At 37.3% G+C, this 27,274-nt stretch overlaps 1 protein-coding gene across 3 annotated transcripts in view; it reads left to right on the top strand.

Moving 5' to 3' along the window:
* Positions 1-27,274, top strand: part of LOC113232321 (phosphatidylinositol 3,4,5-trisphosphate 3-phosphatase and dual-specificity protein phosphatase PTEN) — a 117,915-nt gene that overhangs the window by 58,466 nt on the left and 32,175 nt on the right. For all 3 annotated transcript variants that reach the window (XR_003310611.1, XM_026467002.1, XM_026467001.1), the window contains exon 2: positions 19,331-19,503. Coding sequence is in view for 2 of the 3 variants with exons in the window: in XM_026467002.1 (XP_026322787.1) it covers positions 19,331-19,503 (173 nt within the window). In the remaining variant the exon portion in view is untranslated. The remainder of the gene's footprint in view (positions 1-19,330; positions 19,504-27,274) is intronic.

The raw sequence follows: 27,274 nt of genomic DNA, 5'->3' as shown, positions 1-27,274 counted from the left end.
AATAGTTTCATTTCCTAAAATTATCTAAGTTAGTAATTTTTTGATGTCCTCCATGGTTCAGTGGTTTGCTCTGTGGGCGCTGAATGAAAAGGACTCGGTTCCGTTTAACGGTAGGACCAATTCGGTCATACTTTTCTAAATTTATCTGGGTGTTCTGGGTAATGCCCCAATGCTCCATTACTCTGGTACTCACAGTACAGGGAATTCCTAAGTTAGAGACCAGGTAATTGGTGTGGTTTTTATTATTTCACTATTATTTTAAAAAGTCGTAGCTAATATTCCAGCCGGATTCGAACCGTGGATCTCAATTCAGAAGCAATCGTTCACTACTACTACACCTTAATCTGCAAAGTCTAAAACAAATATGGTTAATTTTGGGTTTGTTTTCGTCTAATTTCGGTGGCAATTTTTATTATTTAAATAGTCTGGAATATTAATGATGAAGCATTATTCGAGTGTAGTATCCTGAAATATTATTTCATATTTGATAATAATATACTCGATTGCTTAAACAACAATTGTCACAGAAATGAAGTAGAGAAAACTAACCCGGAAATTATCTATATCTATAATCTCACCATACACATCAGCTGGTGGTTATGATCTATCAATTTCAGCAAAATATTAAATTTAAAATTGCGGAAATATCTCCCTATGTTCTGTCCCCCTTCCGCCCTTGTTTTATTTTTATCATTTCCTGTTTTGATCAATTAAGTATGATTTGATACACAATGTGTTCAGCCAATCGGATATTTGAAATTGATTTAATATAGCTAAAGGCAGCTGGAGCGTGGACGGTCTTTATATGTTACCCTGTGTTAAAAAATTTTACACAGTTATAAAATAATAAAATAAAAAGTGTAACCGTGCAGCACATCATCATCAGGTGACGCCTTTGTGTTACTGTTTTATTCTCTGCCTCTGTAGAATACCAAGGTTTGAACATGAAATGTCCTTGAGAAGTAATCCTTTAGACCGCTAGATGGAATTGACAATTTTTTTATTGATTCCTGAATCGCGTTGTTATATATTTCCTTTTGAGCTATTTATAGTATGGCTTGTTTTTGTGACGTGTATAATAAATATGATGTAATAGTCGTTACATCTTTTAACACTCAATAGTGAATTGTTCACTATTAATTACGGGTCGGGTCATCGGTTTTTGGCGAACCCTTATTTTATTAGGTCGTCGGTTTATATAGTCGATGAAGTCAAGATAATAAAGTCGTCAAGATTTTTATGCCCTTCGAAGTAACATTCAGAATGTCAACTGAATTGCAAGATAAACGGTTAGGGAGTAGGGAGGGTTAGTTGTAAATGTTCCCTTTTCAAAGCTGAGTAAGATAACAAAAATGTCAGGAAACGGCAGTTAACGAAGAGAGGGACCACATGCTTTTGTACAATTGCGATCTTTTGCAACCGACAGAATGCAACGCACTTCAAATAAGTCGAGAGTTGGTCTAACACATTAGCCGCAATAAGGGAATCACCACACTTACGTCAGATATAACAGTAGCAGTACAGCTCCTTGTAAAAGGGTTCGTCCAGGGAAGTACTGCCACCTTGCCTATTTCTGCCGCCAAGCAGTAATGTCAGCATTACTGTGTTCCGGTTTCGAAGGGTAAGGGTGCCGGTGAAATTACAGGCACATGGGACTTGTCGACCTGTGTCTCAGGGTGATGGGCGCAGTGGCAATGCCCCTCAAATCTTTGCGATTTAAAACTTTGAGTAGTACTGCGACTGTTATGGACAGGCGTGTAGCATACCATCAGGCGCACGACTGGTTCGTCCCGTCACTTGATATTATAAAAAAAATATAATAAAAATCTTCTCTCAGACAACACAGAGTCGGGAGTACCTTGGTCTACGGAGAAACGTCGGTTCTTTGTGGGCGTTCTACCATCTATATAAAGAGGAGTGCTCAGAGGAACTTCTCGAACTGGTGCCACCGTCCATGATCGGATCTCTAGCCAAAGGAGTAGAGCCCATCCCGATAACATTGATGCCTGGCATTGTAAGGCTGTATGGTATGGTCTCCCTTGTGAAGTATTTCCGTTGCGTTATGACATGGGGTTCTTCAAAAAGCGTATTAACAAGGCTCCCAAAGGCTGGCAACGCATAGGCAGCTCTTGTGATGTTGCATATGTCCATGGGGGACGATGACCACCTCTCATCAAGTAAATCGTATGCTCGTTTGCATAAAAAAAATAACATGTCAAGGTTTGTAAGATATTAGTAATCTTTGAATATTGAGACTAAATTCATAAATTAAAAAATAACAAAATATATTTTTTAATTGTCGAAAGTAAAAATTTAAGTTATAACTAAATTTACGAAGAAAATACAATTAACAGGTAGGTACCACCTCAAATAGCTTTGGCTTAGAAAAAAACACCCAAACTTATCTCGAAATTTTCCAATAAAACCTCTGTATTCAGTAGGTACTTTACATATACCAATGATTATTATTTTTTAGGTCAACTGTACTAAATAGAACACGTCTACTATACGATATATATTTATCAAATGGCTTTAAATTCGTTTGTAAAAAAATAAATTTCGAAATCAAGACAGTGTCTCTGCTGCTCAACCTAAGTAAAATGAACCGTATTAGTGCGCGATAAATGTATTTTCGAGTTGAGGTAGTAGTACTCTTAAGTAGAATTAAAATTACAATTGGTAAAGCTTTTCCTGATTAGCTCAAACGGATTTAGTTAAGAAGTGTGGTGACACATTTAGTCAGGAGGGAGACGATATTATTGCGACAATAGTACAATGTTCTTGTTCGATAAACCAAAAATACATTAAGCACAACTGTATGTGTGCACCAAGGTTGTGTCAGAGACCAGTAGCTGTCTGTACGTTATCTGCCATATAATCGGACCATATCGCATCATATATGTGACAAGTATTGCTTATCGAAATTGATGGGCTTTTCGATATCGTGGACATAGTAACATGAGAGTTTTCTGTAACCTTTTCTGAGTGTGATGACCGAGATATGATTCATATGTTTTATTTGTCCGTAAATAATGAGTTTTTAGGACTTTTGTAGTAAAACACCTCATGTTAACGGTGAAGAACGTTGTGACGAAACCTGCACGTCAAAGAAGGTTCCCAACTTGCATTGTGCCAGCGTGGAGAAATATGGTTTACACCAGGGCAGTTGCGAATATCAGAATCCGCATTCATCGATGCCGATATTCCTTGCGGATGCTCGATGCTGGAATAATTTACAAAACTTCCAGAAACAGACTCCAGACTTCCAGAAGCCGAAAATGAAGCTCTGCTGTTGTTTTTAAAATATAACTGATAAAATTCCAGAACGATTAACCTATGCATATTGATTGTTTTCATGCATATCGATTCTTTTGTTAATAAATGTCACAAAATCATTGAAATAATTTTTTATTACAATGTCAAAGAAAATAGAAAGCTTCTTCATGTATATAGATTCTGTAAGGATGTGCCTTTTTCGCGGTTTTTTTTAAATATGTATTTATTTTGTAAATTAGCGTCCGCATCAGCGTCCGCTGTTGTGTAAAAAACCTGCATCAGCAACAACCCTGGTTTAAACCCTTAGAAGAGATCACCAGCTAATGTGTCGTGGGAGCTCCTTTGTTATAGAGAACAGTGGAAGCCTAGTGGGAGAACGATTGCTTTTCAATTGAGTGGTAGAGATGGGTTGTTTACACCGGGTCGACTGCCGCCTTTGACAGAATAATTCGCTATGCCGAAAGAGACGCAGTATCGTTCCAAACGTTCAACAAACTGATCGGGTAGGTAGGCATTACGACACGCCTCACTACATTGTGACTTAGTTGGCCAGCTGTCGCTTGCCGAAGGTCATCGAGTCGCCTGACAGTGTTTACATCTAGTCGACCGAGTCGACTATCTAGTCGACTCGGTCGACTCAGTGTTTACCTGGTTCGTTTTACAACCGTAGCACCTGTACCGTATAGCAGCTTACTGCGGTCTTCTTCGGGCAAGTTAAGACGAAGTGTCGACTACCGACCTAGTGTAAACGCGCCGTTAGTGAACAGAGATTTCTGGTGAGTTTCGTAGTGGAATCAAACTTTATAAAATTTTTTTCGCATATCTTTCAAGATCTAGGTTGCTTTGATAAAATTTTCGATTTAAATACTGCCCTGGCCTTCTTAACTTTTATAAATAAGAACACTTCAAAGGATTTCTTTGGAATTATTTTCGGCGACGCCACTTTTTTCGCATTGCAGTTGGCGTAAATTACGCCACCTATTTGGAAATTAATAGAAAATGAAACTATTTTTCCAGATTTAAATCGCGTATATTTGTTTTTTTTTTCAAACAAACCGACGTTTCGGGCCCTTTACAGGTCCCATGGTCACGGTTGACTGTCAACTGGACCGGGTACCTGTAAAGGGCCCGAAACACATGGGAAACAAATAGTTTCATTTCCTATGTGTAACAGTCGCGAAAAGCTAAGAACTCGATAAACAAAAATTAAAACATACCGCAATCACAGTTTATCTTAGTGCACTTAGTGACAAATTGATATAATACAATATATATTGGCGATGTTTGTAGTTTTACCACCAGTCCGTCTTGAAATCGTGTGTACCACTTTAGAACATTTCGGTCTAATGGATAATAAACGAGAGTTCCCCCTTTTTATGATATCAAGTGCCGACACGGACAAGTTGTACGTCTGGTGGTTTAAACCGCCTGTCACCATGAGACTCAGTTGACAAATCCCATGTGCCTGTACTATCACCAGCATCCTTCAAAACCGGAACACAGTAATAAATATAAGTATGGTGGCAGTACTTCTCTGGGCGAACTCTTTTACAAGGAGCTTAACTTTTGCTTCTTTTTAGGATAATGGGCGTTCTTTGACCATTGATGCTATGGAAATGTACCATGTACGATTTCAGATACCAATTCGGGATACGAATGTTTGAAAATTATTTCTGGTGCTTCTGCTCTTTCTATTAAATTCTCGAGCGTGCGGGTGTTAGGGCACGCAGTACATGATGTGATAAGTGTCATAGTTTGATTCGCATTTTACAATCTAGGTTAACCATCAGAAAATCTCCACCTGAACAAATTGTTGTTCTCTAGCCAACCTGCGTCCGTAGCCTATATAAAGACTTCAGATCGGCGATGGCAATTCGTGTGCAGGAGAAAGACTCTCATGGCAGACGTTACTATCACTAATACAGAAACGCTGTTCATTTTCGCTATTTGGCTGAAGATTCGCTACATCATCATAGTTTCCGTAGTTTGTGCCATCCACCATTTCTAGTATTAGGTTTAACCATCCCGCTACTTCAACGATGTCGTCCACTCGTCTCGCTGCATGACGTGTCGCGTTTCTACAACCTGTCACCACCTCGCTTGCTAGATTTTTTATAAATTGAATGATTGTAGGGTAGAAAGAAAGCGACAAAGCGACCTGTTGACAAACATCAAAGCGAATTATGACGCCTATCAATTCCATTCGCGATAACCCCATTACACAATTAATTTTTTAGACAACAAAAAATATTTCTTTTTGATTTTTAACCTACTACAAAAAATGAGAAGGTTCTCAATTCGGCTGTGTTTGTTTAGGGTGTTTGTTACCATGTGTTATCATGGGAATGGACGAACAAGTCCTGCACCTGATGGTAAGCTACACGCTTGTCCATGACAGTGGCACTGCCATGTCACCCTGAGACGTAAGTTGACAAGTCCCATATGCCTGTACTTTCACCAGCAACCTTGCCTTTAAACCGGAACACAGTAATGCTGACATTACTGCTTGGCAGCAGAAATAGGTACGGCAGTATTTTCCTGGACGAACTCTTTCACAAGGAGCTCTAGTGCTACTAAAAAAGTTCTCGGAACGACTATGACCTTTCCTCCCGTGCCCAGTAGGCCTGAAACGACAGCGCGCGACTTCGCGAAAGCAGCATAAAGCGCGAGATACTGTTATTCTAACATCAAAACAAACCAAATCTTGGACTTATCGCGCCCTGTCATATCAGCCCTATAGCAGCGGCTTCGATCGTCTTTAGCATAGGATTAATGGTGTTTATGATTGACAAAAACCGTGGGTAATCCAACGGTTTAACCTAACGTCCCTCGAGCAGTGACCGTAGGTTCGAATTCGTGAGTTGCTCTTGTGGAATAGAATAGAATACGTTTATTTGCCAGAATACAGTAATGATAAAGGTCTTAAATAAAATTAGGTACATTGTATTCAACCTGCAAGCAGATGTACGAATATTCATGTCATGTTCGATTTCTACTGTTAATTGCACTTCAAATTAATGTAAATTTGTATTTAGAAATTCTAAATATTCTTTATTACTATAGAAACAATGTGTCGAAAGCCATTTTGTCGATTGTTATTTAAAAGTATATCCTTGCAACAATTTAATTTCATTTGGCGAATGGTTGAAAATAATTATACACATATTGAAGCAGTTTTTCTTAAAAATTACTTTATGGCAACGAGGTTGGTACAAAAGATTCATAATTTTTGCTCTAGTCTGCCTTTGGTTAATTTCACCACGTGCTTTGAAATATTGAGGATAAGTTTTGACAAATACACAGATATCCCTAATGTACATGCGTGGCAAAGGCAGCATGTTTAGTTTTTTGAACAACGGTTTATGGGCCTAATTTCATTTGAAATTTACCATGAGAAAACGGTGAGGGAAAACATCATAATAATGCACGACGACGAAAGTTCACAACCCTAGGTAAACGTGTGAAACCCGTATTGGACCAGTGTGGTGGACTATAGCCTAAACCTTAGCTTGAGAGACTTGAACTTATAAATAGGTTGATGATGATGATGGACATGTTTGGTCATGTAGACATCATTATTTAAACATTTAGTAGGAAGGAAATATACAATTTAGGAGTTGTTGTATTCCGGAAAAAGGACAAACATACTCTTAAAGGTACGCGGAAAGGTTTGTTTCCTTTCCAAATACGGAATATAAATATTGTTAGTGAATTAATGAAGCGAGTACAAGTGTTTTACTTCATGAATTACGTTCCCTAATTAATTGGACAATGGTATGCCTTCTTGTACATTAAAAAATCAGTGTTAAAGTTAATAGATCTCACTTTCCGAAATTTGGGAGTATTCGATGCCAGAGAGGATAGGAATTTACTACGGATCAACATTGTAGCTTAACCTCAGATGAGGTTGGTGCCGAGCGTATCTGTTTTCCATTAAAAAAAAGGCAGTTTCCTATGGTTTCCTATAACACTTCAGAATATTATTTTGCAATCGCGCTTAGGGATTGCCAACTTAATGAATATAACTGCCAACTCAATAATTTATGCGATTTTTAACCGACTTAAAAAAAGGAGGAGGTTCTCAATTCGATTGTATGTTTTTTTTTGTATATATGTTACGCGATAACTCATTTGTGAACCGATTTTGGTGATTCTTTTTTGGTTGGAATGAGGGTACTTCAGATGTGTCGCGCGACTGGTTAGTCCCGTCACTTGATATGATATGTTAAGCGACACGCCTGTCCATAACAGTCGCTGTGCCACTCAGAGCTTTACATCACAAAGATCTGAGGGGCTCTGTCATTGCGCCCCTGCACCTTGAGACATAAGTTGACAAGTCCCATGTGCCTGTGATTTCACCAGCACCCGTGTAGGTACCCTTCCAAGCCGCAACGCCGTAAAGCACACATACCGCTTGGCGGCACAAATTGGTAAGGTGGCAGTACTTCTTTGGATGAACTCTTTCACAAGGAGCTCTAATGATACTAAATTAGGATTCACTTTTTAACATTTTATATAATTTTATGAATGAATGAGATTAGGATTTGTCGACATAGGACCTATTCGCAAAACGAATTCTCCTAAAAATAAGTCCTGTTCTCCGAAATCATCTTAATTATCTCAATGATTGTATCTTATCTCACTTTGTGAAGACGCTATTTAATATACTAGGTTTCTTATTTCAGGTGTATATTGGTCTTTGGTCTGTGCTATGACCTTAAAGTTCTTGCCAATTAAATGAACGTTATGATGAGTGACATAAGAGATATATGAGAAATATTTGCGATTAACAATTTTTAAACCTCTAGCGACATTGCTTTAGTCTAGGTGGCAACGGAAAAAATTTGATCCTATTATAGATGGTAGCCATTTACTTACTTCAACCAGACCCGAACAGAACAGTAACCAGAGCTTGCTCTTAAGTAAGAAGAAATACACTAGATATCGCATTAGAAATGTAACAAACCCAGATAGATTACAAATTAACTACTTTAGAATACAAGTACTCCACCTTACCTATTAGTACCAGCAAGCAATAAGGTGAGCTTTACGGCGCTCCGGTTTTTAAGGGTAGGGGTGAAGATACAGGCACGTGGGACTTGTCATCTTACGTCTCAGGGTGACAGCCGCAGTAGCAGTGCCCGTCAGGTCTTTGCGATTTAAAGCTCTGAATGGCACTGCAACTGTTATGGATAGGCGTGTCGGTGTCACCAGACGCACACATTATTCGTCCCTTCACTTAATCATTTAAAAAAATCATATAACATCAGCCCCCGTAGCATGGCTGTGCATGATAGTCGCGATGCGCTTGATAAAATTTTAAATTTTATTATTATTATTAATTTTATTAAATGATAAAATTTTATCGCGCGTGTCGCGACTATCAGGCGTAGCCATGCTACGGGGCAGGTGAGTTTGGAACCAAGCGTTCTCTATTTTACATAAATATGTACATCTATGTTATGTATATTCTACAGATAATGCCTTACCCTCTGATATAAAAGTGATAAATAATAATCTTCTATTTAAACGTAAGCTGATGTCATGGCTAAGAGATAAAATTTTCTACTCCGTTAAAGACTTGTTTACATATAAATCTCAACAAATTTGACTACGTAATTTATTTGACCTAAAAATGGTATTTATTCATATTTTTACCTCCTCGTGACGCGACAGTAACTCGCTATTACAATGTGGATACTTAATAATTATTTTGAATAACTTAAAAAAAAAAAAACAATAAATACAATTTAAATTTAGGAAGTCGCATATATTTGATTTTTCAAACAATTCAACAATTCGGGACCCTTACAGATACCATGGTAACGGCAAACTTTGATCAGTGTAGTGTCCGCTCCTGCAAGTAATATCTTATTGTAATATATTAATATCGTATTTGGCTTGCCTACGTACCACCTAGTGCCTCTGGGTTGATGGTCGAAGACTGACAGACCCCATCCACACCCTCACATATGACGTATGCGCTGGAGACAAATCATAGACAATCCGCATACACTGTATGTAACAATAGTAATGTAGGAATTTTAAATATATGCCTAAACAAATATGAATATATACTTAAATGCATGCTTTTGTACTCCTGTACTCTTGTGTCAATTATAATTTCATAAACCATATCATAAAGGCGCTCTTTTTAGTTCTGGATCACAATTCTATTGTCTATGGTAATCGCCACTGAGCTGAAAAATTTCATTAAAGTTCTGCACAGAACTATTTAATGAGTTGCAAAAATAACGTCGTATTTTTGGTAATTAAAATGTCAATTAGGTACGCTACTCAAATGCTATACTGCCTCCTGATTGGTTAAATTGGCTTAAAAATCTTACAACCGGGCCTTAAATATTTATTTAAAAAAAATGGGTAAAATTTTATGCGGTACTTGGTATTTGGACTTCGTCTAAATATATGAAGAGGCTGTATGGTGGAACCTTTGCCTACCCTAATAAATGAGTTAAAGTTTATAAAAGTTGCGTTTGTTGCCGCGAATTCGTACTCGGTAAACGGTACTCGACTTTGAGAACCCTCATTATGTAACGATTACATAAAATATAATTATATTATGGATTATAAAATAATATTGTATTGTCAGTAATCATTAATTAAAAATACTACTAATAATGCTCTCATTTGCTGTACCCGACAGGGTCCATAAATGCTCTCCGGGTTATTTGAGAAACAATCTCGCAGAACTATGCATATTGCTGACATAATAAGTAAAATTAAAAAATTTTGGTAAATTTATTAAATTAAAACGTAATTAAGTTTTTGTTGTACTATCTGACACTTTTTTTGGTAGTAAGTTCAAACGTGCAAGCGCCCGCCCAGACAGCCCCACACGCGCACCTGTGCATTGCGCACAGTTATTACCGTTTAGAATGATCTATTTTGTTCGCAAGTGAAATGTGATGAACTGTTAAAACTCCTGGAACAAATGTTATTGTTTAAGATGTTAGCAATATAGTTCTAGGACTATTTTTTTATGATACCAAGGGACATTTATGATCAAGTTAAAGGCCTGGTTTTAAGCGCGTGTTCAAATTAGCCGCTGTTAGTCGCGCTGCATTCGCGCGGCGGCCGCGGTGCAGTCACGGTTAGTGCATGTTAATTTTTCAAATTAACCACGGGGGTTGACATTTTGTATAAATTAAAGAATTTATACAAAATGTTCCGTAAAGTGTTCCGCCAGTTCTTCCAATCGACTGGATAAAAAAGACATTGGGAAATTTGATCGCACTTCCGTACAGTTGCAGTGCCACTCAGATCAGCCACTTCCGCTGCGCCGGTTAACCTGAAACATAAGTTGACCAGTCTCATTTGCCTGTGATTTCACCAGCACCCTTGAAAAACTTAATACTGACATTCCAATTTGCCGGCAGTAATAGGTAAGGTGGCAGTGCTTCCCTAAACGAACTCTCGCAAGGAGCTCTACTGCTATTAAAAATAACAATAAACATGTGAAGCAAACTTTCCGCCACTGATTTACCACCACCACTCTCCATAGCTGATGTGGTGTCGTAAATTTTCATCGGAACATTGCTTGCGTAGAATCTGACAGACTCGTATTACGCAACATTGAATTAGAAATTCAAATGGAATTGAATCTCGCACCGGACTAGTGCGACACTGGCAGACAAATCACCAATTTTACAATTGTGCAAATGTTACATAACGTTTATTGTCTATGTCGTATCAATTTGTTTAGTACGTTAGTACAATTTTATTTAGTACCTACATAGATTTTCTAATTAGGCGAAGAATGATAAGGTCCTGAGATCAGTGACAATTCTTGTCATTGAACAAAATCACCTGCTACTCAATACTAGCAGTTGATTTGTTTTTATTTGAGATTTGTTTGGGCCTGGTGAGCTGTGATACATGACTAGTTACAAGCATGGACTCCCAATCTTTCACAAGTTAGGTTTAGGTTACAACATTGTTCGATCACTTTTGTGATTTTAAAATCTCACTTCTCCCATGGCCTAAAACATTAATTGGAAGAGACGGTTTTCTCCAGCAATGGCACAGTCGACCAAAGTAAAGGACTCGTCACGTCACTTAAATCTAATGACTATTTTCATATGTGATTCTACGTTCATTGGATTAACCGTTGCCTTTTTCTTTTTTTTATAATATCAAGTGACGGAACTAATTGTGTGCCCGATGGTAAGCTACACGCATGTCCATAAAAGTTACAGTGCCACTCAGAGCTTTAAATCGCAAAAATCGGAGGGGCACTGCCAATGCGCCCAACACCCTGAGACATAAGTTGACAAGTCCCAAGTACCTGTAATTTCACCCTTACCCTTCAAAACCGGAAGTCAGTATAACTGCTTGGGGCAGAAATAGGTAAGGTGGCAGTTCTTCCCTGGATTAACTCTTACACGTGGAGATTTACTGCTACTAAAACTTATTCTCGTTCTTGTCACGATTCACATATTACAATACCTAATATGTTCTTACAGTGGGGCAGAAATAAACTAAGGACCTTCACTTGCACCCACATTTCGGTGGTAAGTCACGGTTCAGTTTTCGCACAAAAGTCTTTGTGCATTTGCGATCAAACAGAGTTTTACCCTAAATTGTTAAGAGGATCGTGAAGCTCCGACAACAGAGCGCAATAGGGTATTTTGAAAAAGATTTGCTATCCCGGCAACGCTCTTCCCCCCGGGCGTATGCCACATAAATAAATATAAGCCGCGCGCACACATTGCGAGCGGGCGGCGGGGGTGGAGCGCAGCAGTGCGAAATGCCATGATTCGTTGATGAGTATTTTATCAAGATACAAATGTCATCTTAAAACAAAGAATTTATTTGCACCCAGAGATGGGCAAGCTCCCGGGTTTTAACCTTTTGTTAACGCCGAGTTCAAATCGAGTTATAACCCATTGACGCCCAAATTCGAGGGCAAAAACTATTAACAACTAAATATTTGTTGTGAGTTTTCTTCTAATTGAATTATATTACAAAATGTTCATTATATCACCTATTAGTAACAATACGAATAATTTTAATATAACAAACGCATAGAAAAATTCGTAGTCTGCTGACTCGATTTGTAATAGCTCAGTTGGTAGAGCATTAGCCGTAGAGTGGCAAAACAGATGCAGGTTCGAGTCCTTTCAGATGTTAGGAATTTTTCTTTGTGTTCGATCTTTGTATTAATAATTATAACATACTAGTAATTTCACAAAAATATTCATTACAGTTATAAGATTATTTTACCTTTATTTTTTTTCAAAATTACTATATATTATAATTACCGACTGGATACCATTTTCCAGTTCAAATTCCAGGTTATTATAATAACAGACGTAATGCAAAGCCACAAATACCCAGAAATTTGACCCTTATTGCTTATGATATCGATTCAAACTTTCTTTAAGGTCGTATCCGCCATTTTCATTGAAATGAAGTTTTTACGGCATCCTTAATATTTTGATTTTCTACAGATCTGCATATTTGAAGCGTCTCAATTCGTAAAAAATCGATTTACAGTTTTTTCTTATGACACGGATTTCAATTATGTCAGCTCTTAACCCGATTTTCTTAAAATTTGTGTCATAACGGCATCGAACTATTTGTCGTTGTGTGAAATTTTAGGTCAAACTTCTATCGGATTTTTAGCTACCGAATTAGATTAAACAATATTTTATCTAACTGTTAATTCTTTCATATGAAGATATGATTCTACAGAAATATTACCGTTTACGACCTAGAACATTTTACAAATTTGTTGTTTACACCACGCCTATAATATGAATCCATTGCAATACATGAGGAATGTCAGGCTCAGTGATAAGAACTACGAATTTGATTTAAGTGTTAACCCTTTGTTTTTCTTTTTAAATATAACTATTTTATTAAATTTCTCACAAATGGCATTGACCATTGATGGTTAATAACGGTAGAGGTCCTTGTGAAAGAGTTCGTCCAGGGAAGTACTGCCACCATTTCCGCACCAAGCAGTAATGTGAGCATTACTGTGTTTCGGTTTTGAGGGATCCTAGGTGGCACTGCAACTGTTATGTACAGGCGTGTCGCTTACCAATAGGCCTACGACTTGTTCGTCCCTTCACTTGGTACCTATATAAAAAAATAAATAAAAAGTCCTGTCCATTGACCTACCAACAATTTTTCTTTGCATTGGTCCATCTTTGTATCGATAATAATAACAAACTAGTGAAGTACGTTCACAAAAAATGTATGAATATCGTGGGAGAAGAGAACATCATCATAATTTATGACGTCATTATTAAATGAAAGTCAAGTGAATTCCATGTACTTTGCAAAAATTAGCGCGTCATATTTCGTAGGAGCTAAAAACAGTTTTCAAAGGTGCAATATTAATAATATTAGGTAAATTATTAATCGAAAGGTTTCGATATAAAAAATTACCAACGACCTTTTTTATACTTATCGATACCGATTACTCTCGTGTCCCATCTCTAGTATCGACGTTACTTATTCTGACTATGAATACTCTCAACGTAATACACCCCCCGACCGTAATGGTACAATAGGGACACTTCCAGCTTTTAGCGTTAAGTGCCTATAATTTCTGATAAATCGTTCAGGGGGAAAACATTTTTACCCCCTCTTTTTAACATCGCAGGTTTCTACGGTCTCGTTTGATACAGTTTAGAGAAGTTTAAAAAAAAATTAAATTCTTACATTGGCGTTACAGTACATTTATGAAATTACAGGCACATGGGACTTGTCAACTTGTCTCTGGGTGACGGGCGCAGTGGCAGTGCGCCTGAGATCTTTGCGATTTAAAAGAGCTGAGTGGCACTGCGACTGTTATGAACAGGCGTGTAGCTTACCATCAGGCGCACGACTTGTTCGTCACGTCACTTGATATTATATAAAAAAAAATCTGTTAACAAGATATATTTTTGGTTTTGTGAGAAATATAAGAAAGCTTTTCTTATATTTCTCACAGATGGCTAGAGATGTCGCTATAATAATTGTAATTTTTAAGTTTATTGAATGTCACGACGTTTGACCATCATGATATTCAATTATTTTTGTGGAATTACTCCACTAATTTGTAATAATTATTATTAGTACAAAGATTACTATTAAAGATACTCAATCTTATTCAATTCCTTCGATCGATTTGAACCAACAACGTCTTCCAAAAACAGAGTATATAACCAGAAATAGAGACGAAATAAGGGCCATGTATTTCTAGTAACACATTAGGGATACAGCTCTTATAAACAACAACTCTCGTTTGCACTGAAATATAGACAGGCCAACTACTGACCTGTGTGTGTACGTCTCCGTATATTCCAAAAAAATATTTATTGTAATAAAGATAATATCTCTAACAATGCCGTGCTGTTCTATTCGGTGGTGTGGGAAAAACAGCAAAACATCTAATTACGAAACAAACGGAATCACATTTCATCGGTAATAGAATATTAAATATGTAATTTTCAAAGCTCAAGTTAACTTGTCGATTTGAAGAGAAACAATTGACGAACCCCGACAATTGTTTGGAACTCGGGCTAGCCAATCGGAGCGCAGTTGTCACAGTAATGATTTGGCATAATAGTTTTCAAACAAATTAAATGACATTTCGTCTCTATTTCCGGTTATATACTCGATATCCAAAAATAAAGATCTGCAAAAAACACAAGGCAAAAGTTCGTAGGTTTCGCTATCTCATTCCGTGTCTTAATTGGCAAAGCGTCGGGCAATATATATTTTTATGAAAAATAGTGATAAACATATTATTAATACGAGGAGCAAAAATAACCTGACGGTTCTGACAGTTGTCTTCACGAATTCATTTAAGGGGCAATGTACGAGTATACGCTTCTATAATAAGATTCCGGTTGATATCCAAAATTTGCCATTTATGAGGTTTGAAACTATAGTGATATATTTATATATATAGATATATTTGATTATATATGATATATTTATAGATATATTTGATTCCACTTCCCCACCTTCAGGGTACAACGCTGACGCTGCAGGACAAGCTCAGCCTACTGGGGATGAGCATCCGGAAGGACATGAGCAACAAAGAGTATATCGAGAGCGTCATCTGTACCGCGTCGCGCAAGGTTGGCATCCTGAACAAGGTGCACCGATTTTTTACTCCAGAGCTGCGATACCTGTTGTATAAAGCTCAGGTCCGAAGCAGCATGGAGTACTGTTCGCACCTTTGGGACGGCTCTGCCAAGTACTTGCTCGATGCCCTAGATGGACTGCAGCGCTACGCCTTCCGTGTTGTCAACGATCCTCATGTAACTGAGCATGCGGAGTCGTTACAGCTTCGCAGAGATATAGCGTCTCTTAGCGTATTCTATCGCCTGTACCACGGTGAGTGCTCTGAAGAGTTATTCAACCTTATCCCTTCCTCTCCTTTCCATCAGCGGACCATCCGTGCCGGACTGCGTTGCCACAGTTGGACGGTCAGTTCAATACCGTCCAAAAAAAAAAAGTTTGGCAATTCGTTTTTATGCCGAAGCATCAAACTGTGGAACCAACTCCCGGCGCATGTATTCCCTCCCCTCTATAACATCGGGTCCTTCAAACGTAGTGTGAAGAAGCATTTGGCCAGACCGGCAAAATGATAGTGACGGAGTGAAGATATTTGTGTTTTCCATCCGTTACTCTCATCTCTGGACTGTATTCGCACTTTCCATCAGGCGCGGTGCAGTCATTTTGCCGAGTCACAATAAAAAAAAAAAGTGAACCAAAAACTTTATACTGAAGGTCAGTATAGAGCTTCTGCGTTTTTGGATGACAAGAATCCATGATAGTGACCCGTTTAGTTCTTGCAGATTGTCTTGGTCTACCGTATATGAAATAAATATTGTAAATGTATACATATGTTTATTTACTAAGAGCAACTTCACGGGAGCAGTGGTAGTGCCCCTTATCTTTGATTTAAAGTTCTGAGTGGTACAGCAACTTCGTCACGTTACTTGATATTATAAAATATATATAAATATGAAACATAAAAATCTTTTATTTAAAAGTGCACATTAACAATAGATCAATTATGTTTTTGAGCATCAAAAAAATATTGTCTCGATAAATATTATTAAAATTTTACAAGTTTCCACACATATATAAACACATAAATAAACAAAGTAGGTCGATTATGCTAGTGATAATTAGTTAACTCAGTTGGTATTCTTTGAGCCTTGACTCCATCAGACTTCTATGATAGTGACTATTAATCCGACCATCAGACAGCTTTATTGACGTCACGTGATAGCTGTATTTGCAATAAATATGGACAGTGACGAACAAAAAGATTTATTGAGTTATGCAGATCGTTAAATTATGATAACTTGACATTTGAATCACATTAAACTATCACTGGTATTAGATGAAAATTGCTTTGATTTTAAACTTCTGAATAAACAGGGAAACTTTAAGAATAATGTTTTCCTGATAGATTAGTTTTTATTCGATTGAGAGAGCAGAGCCAGGAAACTTATTGGCGACGATAAGCTCGAATCTAAACTTCATAGTTTAGCCCACCGACGCAAATTTGTCCATCTGTCGGTTTTCTACAGAATATATTTCGGTGAGCTCACGGTGCCCGTGCCATCAACTCATCCCGTTCGCCCCGTTTTACCATTGGACATCCAGACGTACGTGTATCATCCTCACTTGGTCGATATTCCCTTCAGGTGTACAGTATCAGGTTTTCGAACTCATACAACCCGAGTATCTTTAAAATGCGACTGAATAGGCATCTTCTGGGCGAATTCGTTCCATCGTAGATCCCATCTTGCTCCAGAGCTAGGTAGTGAAAAAAGGAGGAGGTTCTCAATTCGACTGTAGGTTTTTTTTAATCGAACCCGGAGCCTCTGCGTGGCAGTTCAGCATGGTAACCGTTCGGCCACGGAGGCAATTAATAAAAAAAGGAGCGGTAGGACATTATCTCTCTCCGACTAACTATCGCAATTAACATTAAGCATTTAAGCTTCCCTTCTAGAGCTTATAGGTCGCGTTAAACTGGTTCTATCAAAAGAGTTATATGCATATCATTAAAAAGTTACACATTAGTGGATGTATGCTAGATTGTTGTTGATTGTTGATAGTTACGACAAAAATGGGTAGAGTAGAAGGACATTTGAAACGACTACATATAGATTGAGTAATTTAAAAATGACATTTTGTTAGCTAATAAATTCTCCAATTTATTGTTACCTCTGTCTATATTAAATACTTTAAAAGCATTTTTTGATATTATCGACATCGATCTTTCGCTTCGCTGTGAATATTAATATTAAGCATTTTCAAATATTATTTTTAAAATAAATATAAGCATGCCTCTGTGTATTTACGAACATTTCAAAGAGTTGTTTTGGTGTAACAAGGGCACATTTTTGTTTCTTTATTGTTATTCTACTTACGTTTTAAATAGCAAAAATTTAGTTGATAATAGCATTATAAATGAGTCACGTTAGTGTAATTATTAATATTATTTTTTGTTTCTATTCTTCTTTATTGGTTTTTATTTGTTTCGTTTGTAACTTTTAATTTATTTGCCTAGATGGTGATGGTGAGTGTACGGTCGAACCAAAAATGTTTTTTGTTACACCGTTAGCAGCCTAGATTTAAGTTTTTCTTTTTGTACCTGTTTCTTAATAAATAAATAAATCTGCAACGTGACAATTTTCCAGGAGATTTCCGCATAGCAGTGAAATTGTTGAAGTAATCACTTTGGAAAAATATATAGTAAAATTGAGCACTTACACTGATTAATATACAGTGTTAAAAAAAACAAGATACCTAAAAATTTTCTCGATAGAAAAATAACACAAACTTACCTCGAAATATCGAGTTCTTAGGTTTTCGCGATTGTTACACATAGGAAATGAAACTATTTTTCCGGATTTAAATCGCGTATATTTGTTTTTTCAAACAAACCGACGTTTCGGGCCATGGCGTTGACTGTCAACCGTGACCATGGGACCTGTAAAGGGCCCGAAACGTCGGTTTGTTTGAAAAAACAAATATACGCGATTTAAATCCGGAAAAATAGTTTCATTTCCTATTTACCTCGAAATTTTACAAGAAAACCGGTGTAATCAATAGGTACTTTACATATACCAATGATTTTTTTATACTAACTGAACTAAATAGCACACGTATACTACATGATATACATTTTGCGGAAGGCTTCAATTTCGTTTGTAAAAAAAATAAATTCTGAAATGAAGCTAGTGTTCCTGCCGCTCTACCGAAGCAAAATGACTCGTATTACGTACGACGTAACCGTTTGACGTATTATCGCATGTGTTTTTTAACCGACTTGAAAAAAGGAGGAGGTTCGCAATGCGACTGTATGTTTTTTTTGTATGCATGTTACGCAATAACTAAAATTTGTGAACCGATTTTAGTGATTCTTTTTTTGTGTGTTGGAAAGAGGGTACTTCAGATGTGGTCCCAATTAAATTTCAAGAAAATATTCCACCTCTAAGGGTGGCAAACTAGTGCTATGTGTTGTAGTATTTTTTATTACATAAAGTGTACGATGTAATTAATATATTATCGAAAAAAAAAAAATATTTTTAGAAAAATAAATTTGAAATCATCATAACTTTTTTATAAAAGAGAAACCGATCTCAAAACCTCGTGAAATTACATCTATTTGCCAAGGCTTATTGTGATTGGTTACCGGAAAGTGCGCGAAACCGGAATCATCCCCTAGTTTACCACCCTTAGAGGTGGAATATTTTCTTCAAATTTAAATGGGGCTAATACTGATGTACCCTCTTTCCAACAAAAAAGAATCTTCATAATCGGTTCCCAAATGCCGGAGTTAACGCGTAACATACATACAAAAAAGAACGTACAGAATAATTAAATACCTCCTCCTTTTTTGAAATGGGTTAAAAAAGGTTTCGTTTTATTTTTCTGAAAAATACTTTGAAAAGTCACCATAGATATATTTTTTTTAATTTCCCAATTTTAACGTTACAGGTACTATTTTATCGACGATAATTCAATGTACCGTGTATTCCAAAATTTTCCTTAACAGAACTTGTATCAGATATCACAGACAGGCTGATAGCGATGGGTTTCCCCGCGGAGAAGCTGGAAGCCGTATACAGAAACCACATAGACGAGGTGTACAGGTTCCTGGAGAATAAACACCAGAACCACTATAAGATATACAACTTGTGCTCGGAGAGGTCTTATGATTCCAGCAAGTTTCATGACCGGGTAAGTGTTTTTTTTAACGTTCATATTATTCCAAATGAAATTATTTTTTCGGATCTTATAGTAAAACTCTGATTGACTACTTTACCATCGCAGTCAGACGTAACCATGGGGCCTGTAAATGGCTTGCACCGTTGGTATGTTTGAAACAACAAACATACTCCATTTCGATCAGGAAATATAGTTTCATTTCTGTATGTACCAATCGCGAACATCTAAAGGTGTGTCTACGCTAGACAAGCCGAGCACGAGCGGAGCCGCTCTGTTCGTCGTCATTCGCGGGCTTCGCGACGTCAAGTATGGATGTACAATGAGCCTCCAACGATCATTGTCCTCGAACGTAGCTTTCCGCAGTGTGCTCGCGGGTCGTGACAAACATGGACAATTTAGCTATTGCAGCTGCTGCTGCAGCGATTATTACAGTCGAAATCAGTAAAAAAGCTAGAAAGCCAAAATGATGGCGATCTACAAATTTGTTAAGGACATATCCAGTTAACAAACAAACTTCAGACCACGGCGCACTGCGAGTGCGATGCGAACAGTGTTGCCAGATTTTGTGAAGTTAATCGTCAATTTACGTATGTTAAGTAAACGATATTCGCCTAAGCCATAAAATCCCTAAATAAGAAAGTTCATATTCCCCAATGCCCGGCAGCAGTTCCCCCACACGGCGAAATACTCAAACCCCCAAATGAGTCTATTTCAAACATGGCCTAAATATCGTTGAGTCGTCGACCACTTTTTTAGTCGCCGCGCGACCCCTTTAAGTAGTCTAAATGGCGAGAAATTGCCTAATTTGGCAACAGTGGATGCGAATGCCTTTGCGTTTGTCAAAAAAACAGACAATTGTCGGAGGACAATCCATCACGAGCCGAACGCCCGGCGCGCGCTCGTTCGAGACTCGTAAGTCAGTCTACACGGATTCGTGCTCGGCTCGTCTTACGTAGATGCACCTTAAGGACTCGATAAATACTTATTTTAGTAAATACTTAAACGAGATGCATTTCGATTACATCAATACTGCCGATTGGTTTGTTGATGTGTTGCCAGCGCGCAGTTGTGGCGTCTACAAATAGACTGCACTGGAAATTGGCAATCTTGTGACTTTTTTAATGTAAAGTAGACGAATGCTTAGCAACAATATGACAGAATGTTCAGGGATGATGTTACGCTTTTATCACCCCACATCAACCCATTGTTGGGTATATGCCTCTTCTTTAAAGCGCCAATTTTTAATGTTCTGGGCCATTTGCATCCAGCACACGGAAGAAAAAAAACAATGGAGGTGCTTTAAGCCTCGATTACTATCAGAACCGATGTCGCCAAAACTCACATATTCGTAATTTGAAACACTACAAAACTTGGTATTGATTGGTCGCAGTTTCAAATTTTAAAAAGAAATAACAATTTCTGCATTCTTAATATAATTTAAACTTTACCTTGTTGGCATATCGTTCAAAGTTCAATACCATCAATCCTATTATTACAAGTTACGACGTTTTGATATTATATTCAAAGTTCAATCAATGTGCTGCCATCTAGCTGTTCATTGCTGAACGACGACGAATTGGAGTTATTAAATACCACCATGGATAATATTTTTGGTGCGGCTACATTTTTGCATTCCAAAACAGTACAATAAGGCATTTTTCTAGGATTTTAGAGAACTTGCACGAAATAATGACACATTCATATCACACAAAGCTAGAATGGCGGACTCATATAGGTCTTTCGAGTTGAACCTATAGTTGACACCCGTCGGATGATAACTAACTACTTGTTCTGCATTTTTATGTTCTTTGATCGACTACGATCCCGCAAATCTGACGATATCGTAAATTGATTGCATTGAGCATTATTGCTATCCGAGCACGTAACGATACCTCCAATGAGCACTACGCCCGATTTACTTTTACGTCCTGTTTCTTTATTTTTGAACTTTGGGGAGCATAATATTAGTAAATAAATATGTCTGTTTACAAAAATAACACAAAATGACCAATAATGTCCATCGGGGGTTATCGATAGGACGATGTTTCACAAGAAGGGTGGAAGTGCAGTAAAATCTTCACGATTACCAACAATCGCACGACTTGTTCATCCCCGTCACTTGATATCACACAAAATGCCTATGGTTGTATAACCAGGCATAGTGGAACTAAGCGTATTTTGTTACTGCCAAATTCACAAAGAACAATGGCAAAATCATAGTCAAAAAATTCCTTAGCGTCTTCAAATGTCTTAATTATAAGTATGAATAAATAAATTAATTAGGTTTTTCAAATTATAATAGCGGCCCATCTCTGTCTGGAAATAAAATCATATTCAAAAGAAACTTTAATGCCTATTTCGTATATAACCGGACTGATATCTGCAACTATCAGTTAGTTTCTTAACGTTTTTTTTAAATATTATGTAGGCAGCAAATAAGCAAGCCCGCCTGATGGAAAGCGGTCACCGTCGCCTATGAACGCCTGCAACACCAGGGGCGTCACGAGCGCGTTGCCGACCCTTTAAGACCCTTTTCAAACCCTAATTTTGAAGGACTCCATGCAGTATTCCTGCGTTGGGCGACATCTAGCTGCCAAAACATAGTTTCAGTACCCACATATGGATATGGTCCACATTTAGCTCACGTAATATCAAATGTACTAATTCAACCATCTACTACTACTTCATTACAAAAAATAAAGTCGATAATTTCTTCTCGAAAACGCCACGCGAGCAAATGGTAAAAGTGACGAATAAGTTCTCGAAATCAGGGATAGATGGCACGTTTCACAAAAAAATTATTTGTGTCCGAGTTTCCAGTGCAATAGTCTGTGGTATATTCTTAATTAACTGTTTTTTGTTATGGCTTCAGTTCATGCTTTTTGACCAGACCAGCATACAAAATAATTTCCTCTGAACTTTCGTCACGCCGCAAACCCAAAGCAACATTCAGCTTCTATATAAATATAAATTATATGACTTCTTGCAATAAGCCGACGAAATATTGTCTTTAAAAAAGTAGAAAAAATCTACGTTACATTGTTACAATTTTTGGAAGAGAGAGTAATGGCCACCTGTGTTGACCACAACAAAAATTACCGGTGGTGTTGCTATAATGAGACTTAAAATATTTACTGTTTTATGCAACTTATTAATATTGTTATACAAATAAACTAAAACTAAACTAAATGTTTATGTTCTGTTAATGTAATTAAACATAACCTCCAAAACTTAAAACTGGAATATCTTTAATTCCAGACTTCTCAGAATAGTAAACACAAAACAAAATTTGTTCAGGAATTTCAACTCGACATTTTCGCATACAAATTATGTCAACAAAAATTTATATGGGAGTTTGCCATTGTCCTTTGTCCGGATAGCAATAATGCTCGCGTTACTGCTTGGTAGCAGAAATAATATGGCAGCAGACTCCGTGTACGATTTTTTTTGACAAGGAGCTCTACGCTACTGAAAGCGTACTAACGTTTAAATTGAATATTCTTGTACGAAATTAATGCTTGGGATTTAATTCTCATCAAAATATAATCGGAATTTTACGACTTCGGGTGGCAGTTGGCACTGTGAGTGTTAGATGATTTTGGAAACGCACTTTTCTAAATAGGTTCTAAGCGTAACTTACCTGGGTTGATTTCGTTGGATAATTATAGTTTAGGTAATAACCTAGTTTGAGACTAGTTAATTACATTACACTACAATTTAGCCTTTACCGTGTACAATTTTCTGAAACCTCACAGTTAACTAAAGTAACAAGTTACGGAATTAATTCGTAGAAATCGGACGTGTTCGGAGTTTCTTGTACAGTTATGTATCTTTCAAGGTTCTTGCATTAATTAATATTGTTACGTAGCCCTGAAACATTTGCCTAATGCTAATTAAAATAGTTAGTCGAGGAGAGGAGGTTTTTACGAAAAAGGGCCGGTATTTCTCTGAAAAAGAGCCTACCTAAATGTCACGAGAACTCTAGTTACGAGAGGATACTTCTACTCCGTGCAACCATTTATTTCACTTTTGACGTATGAATGCCTCCGAAGTTCCGTAATTATTGACATAATAACGCACACACGCACACACTCAACATAGTCCCGCACTAGGGAAACCCTGTGTCGCGGGTGCCATGGACACACACGTAGACAACCACAAATTACACCCAAACTCACGAGAGAAATAATTGTAGGCCATACAACTATTTCTCCCGGCCCGGGAATCGAACCTGGGACCTCTGCGTGGCAGTCCGGCATGGTAACCGTTTGGCCACGAAGGCAGTTACATACAACCATAGACAAAAAATGCAATACTTCCTAGACTCTATTTTTTTAATTTTAGTGAAGCGACGTGCTCTTTTAGCTCCGGTATATATCGAGCCAACAGATTATGAAAATTATTCAAATTGATAAATTTTGGCACCTGACTAATAAATTACAATGAAATGAAATGAATTATAAATAATTATAATGAATGTTTCTTGTAAATAACGGGATTTGGAACAGGATCTAAAGCCAAAGTCAAATAATCATTTATTCCATAGGTAAAATTTTTACACTAGAAAACGTCATTTTTTAAACTACTGCTCGTTCACTACGCTGACCTCCCTGAAAAGAACGATCAAGAAACTCGTAATCTCCCCATGAACGGGAATGATCACTTGAATCCTCATTAACATTAATTATTAATTCTTGAGTACACAAATTGTCAAATCACGATCCCAATCTCAATTTTTGAACCCGCTTACACACTCAACGATTTAAACTTCTTATAATAAAATCGATCAAGAAAAAATTGAATCAGAAACGCATTAGGACATCACTAATTGATTAGAATTCGAGATGTCAATAGTTAAATTAATGGTTGGACTTAGTATAGTGAAATATTTCTTATCATTAACAGCAATGGGCTTATGGTTAATACTTGATTATGGTACCATTATAATTGACGACTTTGGTGGCTGTTTGAACTGTGGGCGCTGGATTAGGAGGTACGAAGTATCCGCATGGGACCCTGTACTCTGGTTCTCCATCCGACATCGCCAAATAGAAAGCGCCATTTTTAGTTTTTCGCGACTGTTTTAAAATATTTACGTCCTGTTTCTTAAATTCAGCTTTATAACTTTACAACGAGACGTGTACGAAAAACTCCAGTTTGGATATTTTTAACCGACTTCAAAAAAGGAGGAGATCCTCAATTCGACTGTGTTTTTTTGCTTGTTGGTATGTTACGCGATAACTCCGGTGTTTGTGAACGATTTTGATGATTCTTCTTTTGTTGAAAAGAGGTTACCTCAGAAATGGTCCCATTTAAATTTGTAGAAAATATTCCACCTCTAAGCGTGGTAAACTACTCTCTGCTGAGATGATTGACTCAAGATCCAGAATATTTAAAGGAGTAGTAACTCGCTTAACAAGTATGTACTTTTTCGTTTTCCCATTTCGTTTTTGTATTTAGTAAATTAGTGGGTATATTATTAAGTAAGGAATTTATTAGCCAATTGTGAACAGTAGATCTTTTTTATTACTTTATAATGATGTGTCAATACATTATTATAAAGTAATAAGAAGAAACATACAGTATGGTTACAATCTAGTACAGAATTTATACTTAGCTCTTATCAATGTAATTCGATTGTTGTCTGTTTTATTGTCCAGACAATAAATAAATAATTAAAACTTAATTAAAAGCAAAATATGATTTTAAAACAGGACGTAAATATTTTAAAACAGTCGTGAAAAACTAAAACATGCTTCCCAGAAAATTTTTTGGAAATGGCGCTTTCGTTTTTCTACAAAACATTGACGATATGCAAGTGCATGTGTGAGTGTGAATATAAGTAGGTATATTCAGTCATAGGAAATCCAATCGTGTACTTCTCGATTGAGAAGCAATCGTTCTCCATTTAAAAAAAATAAAATATAAGTGCGCATTTGATCTCCATCTCACTTGATGGAAAGTAACGATGAGGTCGACTATGGAGCATGCACACCTAAATAATGCCTATTCAGTCTCGCCTTGAAAAGGCCCAAGTTATTACGTTCAGGGAACAAATCTGCAGGCAGGGAATTCCACTCCATAGCCGTTCGCCATATAAATGTGGAAGTGGAACGCTTCGTTCTAATCTTTGGAATATACACGACATACGGGTGGAACTCAAGTCTACGCCTAGTCCCCCGGTGATGGAAAGGGGAAGGCGGAATTAAATCGTGTAATTCCATCGCACACTCCGTGATATATCCTGTAAAATACCGACAAGCAGACAACTTTACGGAGGTGTTCGAGGCTCTGCAGCTTCGCCACCACTAACTCCAAGTCACCTATAAGTCTTGGCACGGTTGGTACAGCTGAAGTAACTGTCCCAGTGTAAAGTAACGCCTCACCCTGGACAGCATGCCAAGCTTCCTTGCTGCATTTTTGGCCATGGATTCAATGTATCTGCTGAAGTTCAAATTGGACGACAGGTCCATTCCAAGTACCTGGAGACAGTCGGCTATCAGTATGGATATATCAAGAAAAGACACCCGCTGAACTACCACAGTTCTGTAGTTGATAACACTAAATAATACTTGAAAGAAAAAATTCCGCTGTCTCCACAGAAACGCGATCACTGCACGGGCCTTATCAGTCAAAGTCAATGTCATTTTACGGTGTACGTATATATACACGCTTAGATAATACATGTATACACATCTACTTATTATACTACATTATGTGAGATGTAAAGGTAAATATTTGTGAGTCACCTGTTTCGGATATACATAGCTCTTATGTACTTACATGTGATCACAGATTTGCGATAATACACATAACGAACGTGCAATATTTTTAGAATAAATCTGTCCCGTGAACGAAGAAACGGTTTGTTTATTATATATATTCTTTTGCATTTTTTACGAGAATAAATTGGTATTTAACAGTAAGGCCGCTTTTTTATGATATCCAGTGACGGGACGAACAAGTCGTGCGTCTAGTAATAAGCGAAACGGCGGCGGCGTGTCCATAGCCACCTATGTCCTTTAGAGTTAGTGTAGTTAAGTTATAGCGAATAAAATAAATATTAGTGCCAGTGTTAATAAGACTATCAACACATGAACGAAATGTCTTCCCTTTTTCTTTATACAAGTTACCTGTGTATTAGGAAATTATGTTAAATTAAAATTACTTATTAGTCTTGTAAAATGGCTCGATTGTAATTAGTTATAAGGTTTTAATAAATAAAAACATAAAAAAAAATTATTTCAGACAATGTACTTCGTACAAGTTAGTAAGTTAGTAACATGACACCTTATAACTATGTTAGTATTAGGATTAGTGCTCAGTCACAAAAATGATACGTAATAATATTAATAATTAGTTACAAATATAACAAACAGGACGAACCCAACCACCCAGATGGTTCGCTGTCTCACACGTAGAACATGCAACTCAGTGAGCCTCCGGAACACAGCTGCATCCATCCTGTCTGCTATCATCTTCAGGAACTCGTTGTTGCTACCCATCACCCTTCGTAATAACGAAGTGGACATTTTGCGCATGATGGCATAGAAATCATCCATGCCAGTACCAGCAAACATGCCAGATGCGCTACAGAAACGGGGACGCTCCAACAAGGCCCTGAAGGTATTATTATACTGGACTCGCAAGGCGCCGTACGATCTCAGCGTAAAGTTGGACAATAAAGCACATGTGTAGGCCCTGGCAGTATGGTCTAAAGAGTGTGAACTTCTCTCCAGTCGTACACTTTATGAATATATGAGCCAGCATATTACCTCGAACC

This window comes from Hyposmocoma kahamanoa, unplaced genomic scaffold (assembly GCF_003589595.1).
Source record: "Hyposmocoma kahamanoa isolate Upper Pololo Valley unplaced genomic scaffold, ASM358959v1 68, whole genome shotgun sequence".
NCBI lineage: Eukaryota > Metazoa > Arthropoda > Insecta > Lepidoptera > Cosmopterigidae > Hyposmocoma > Hyposmocoma kahamanoa.
This window is presented reverse-complemented; position numbering and strand designations above follow the sequence as displayed.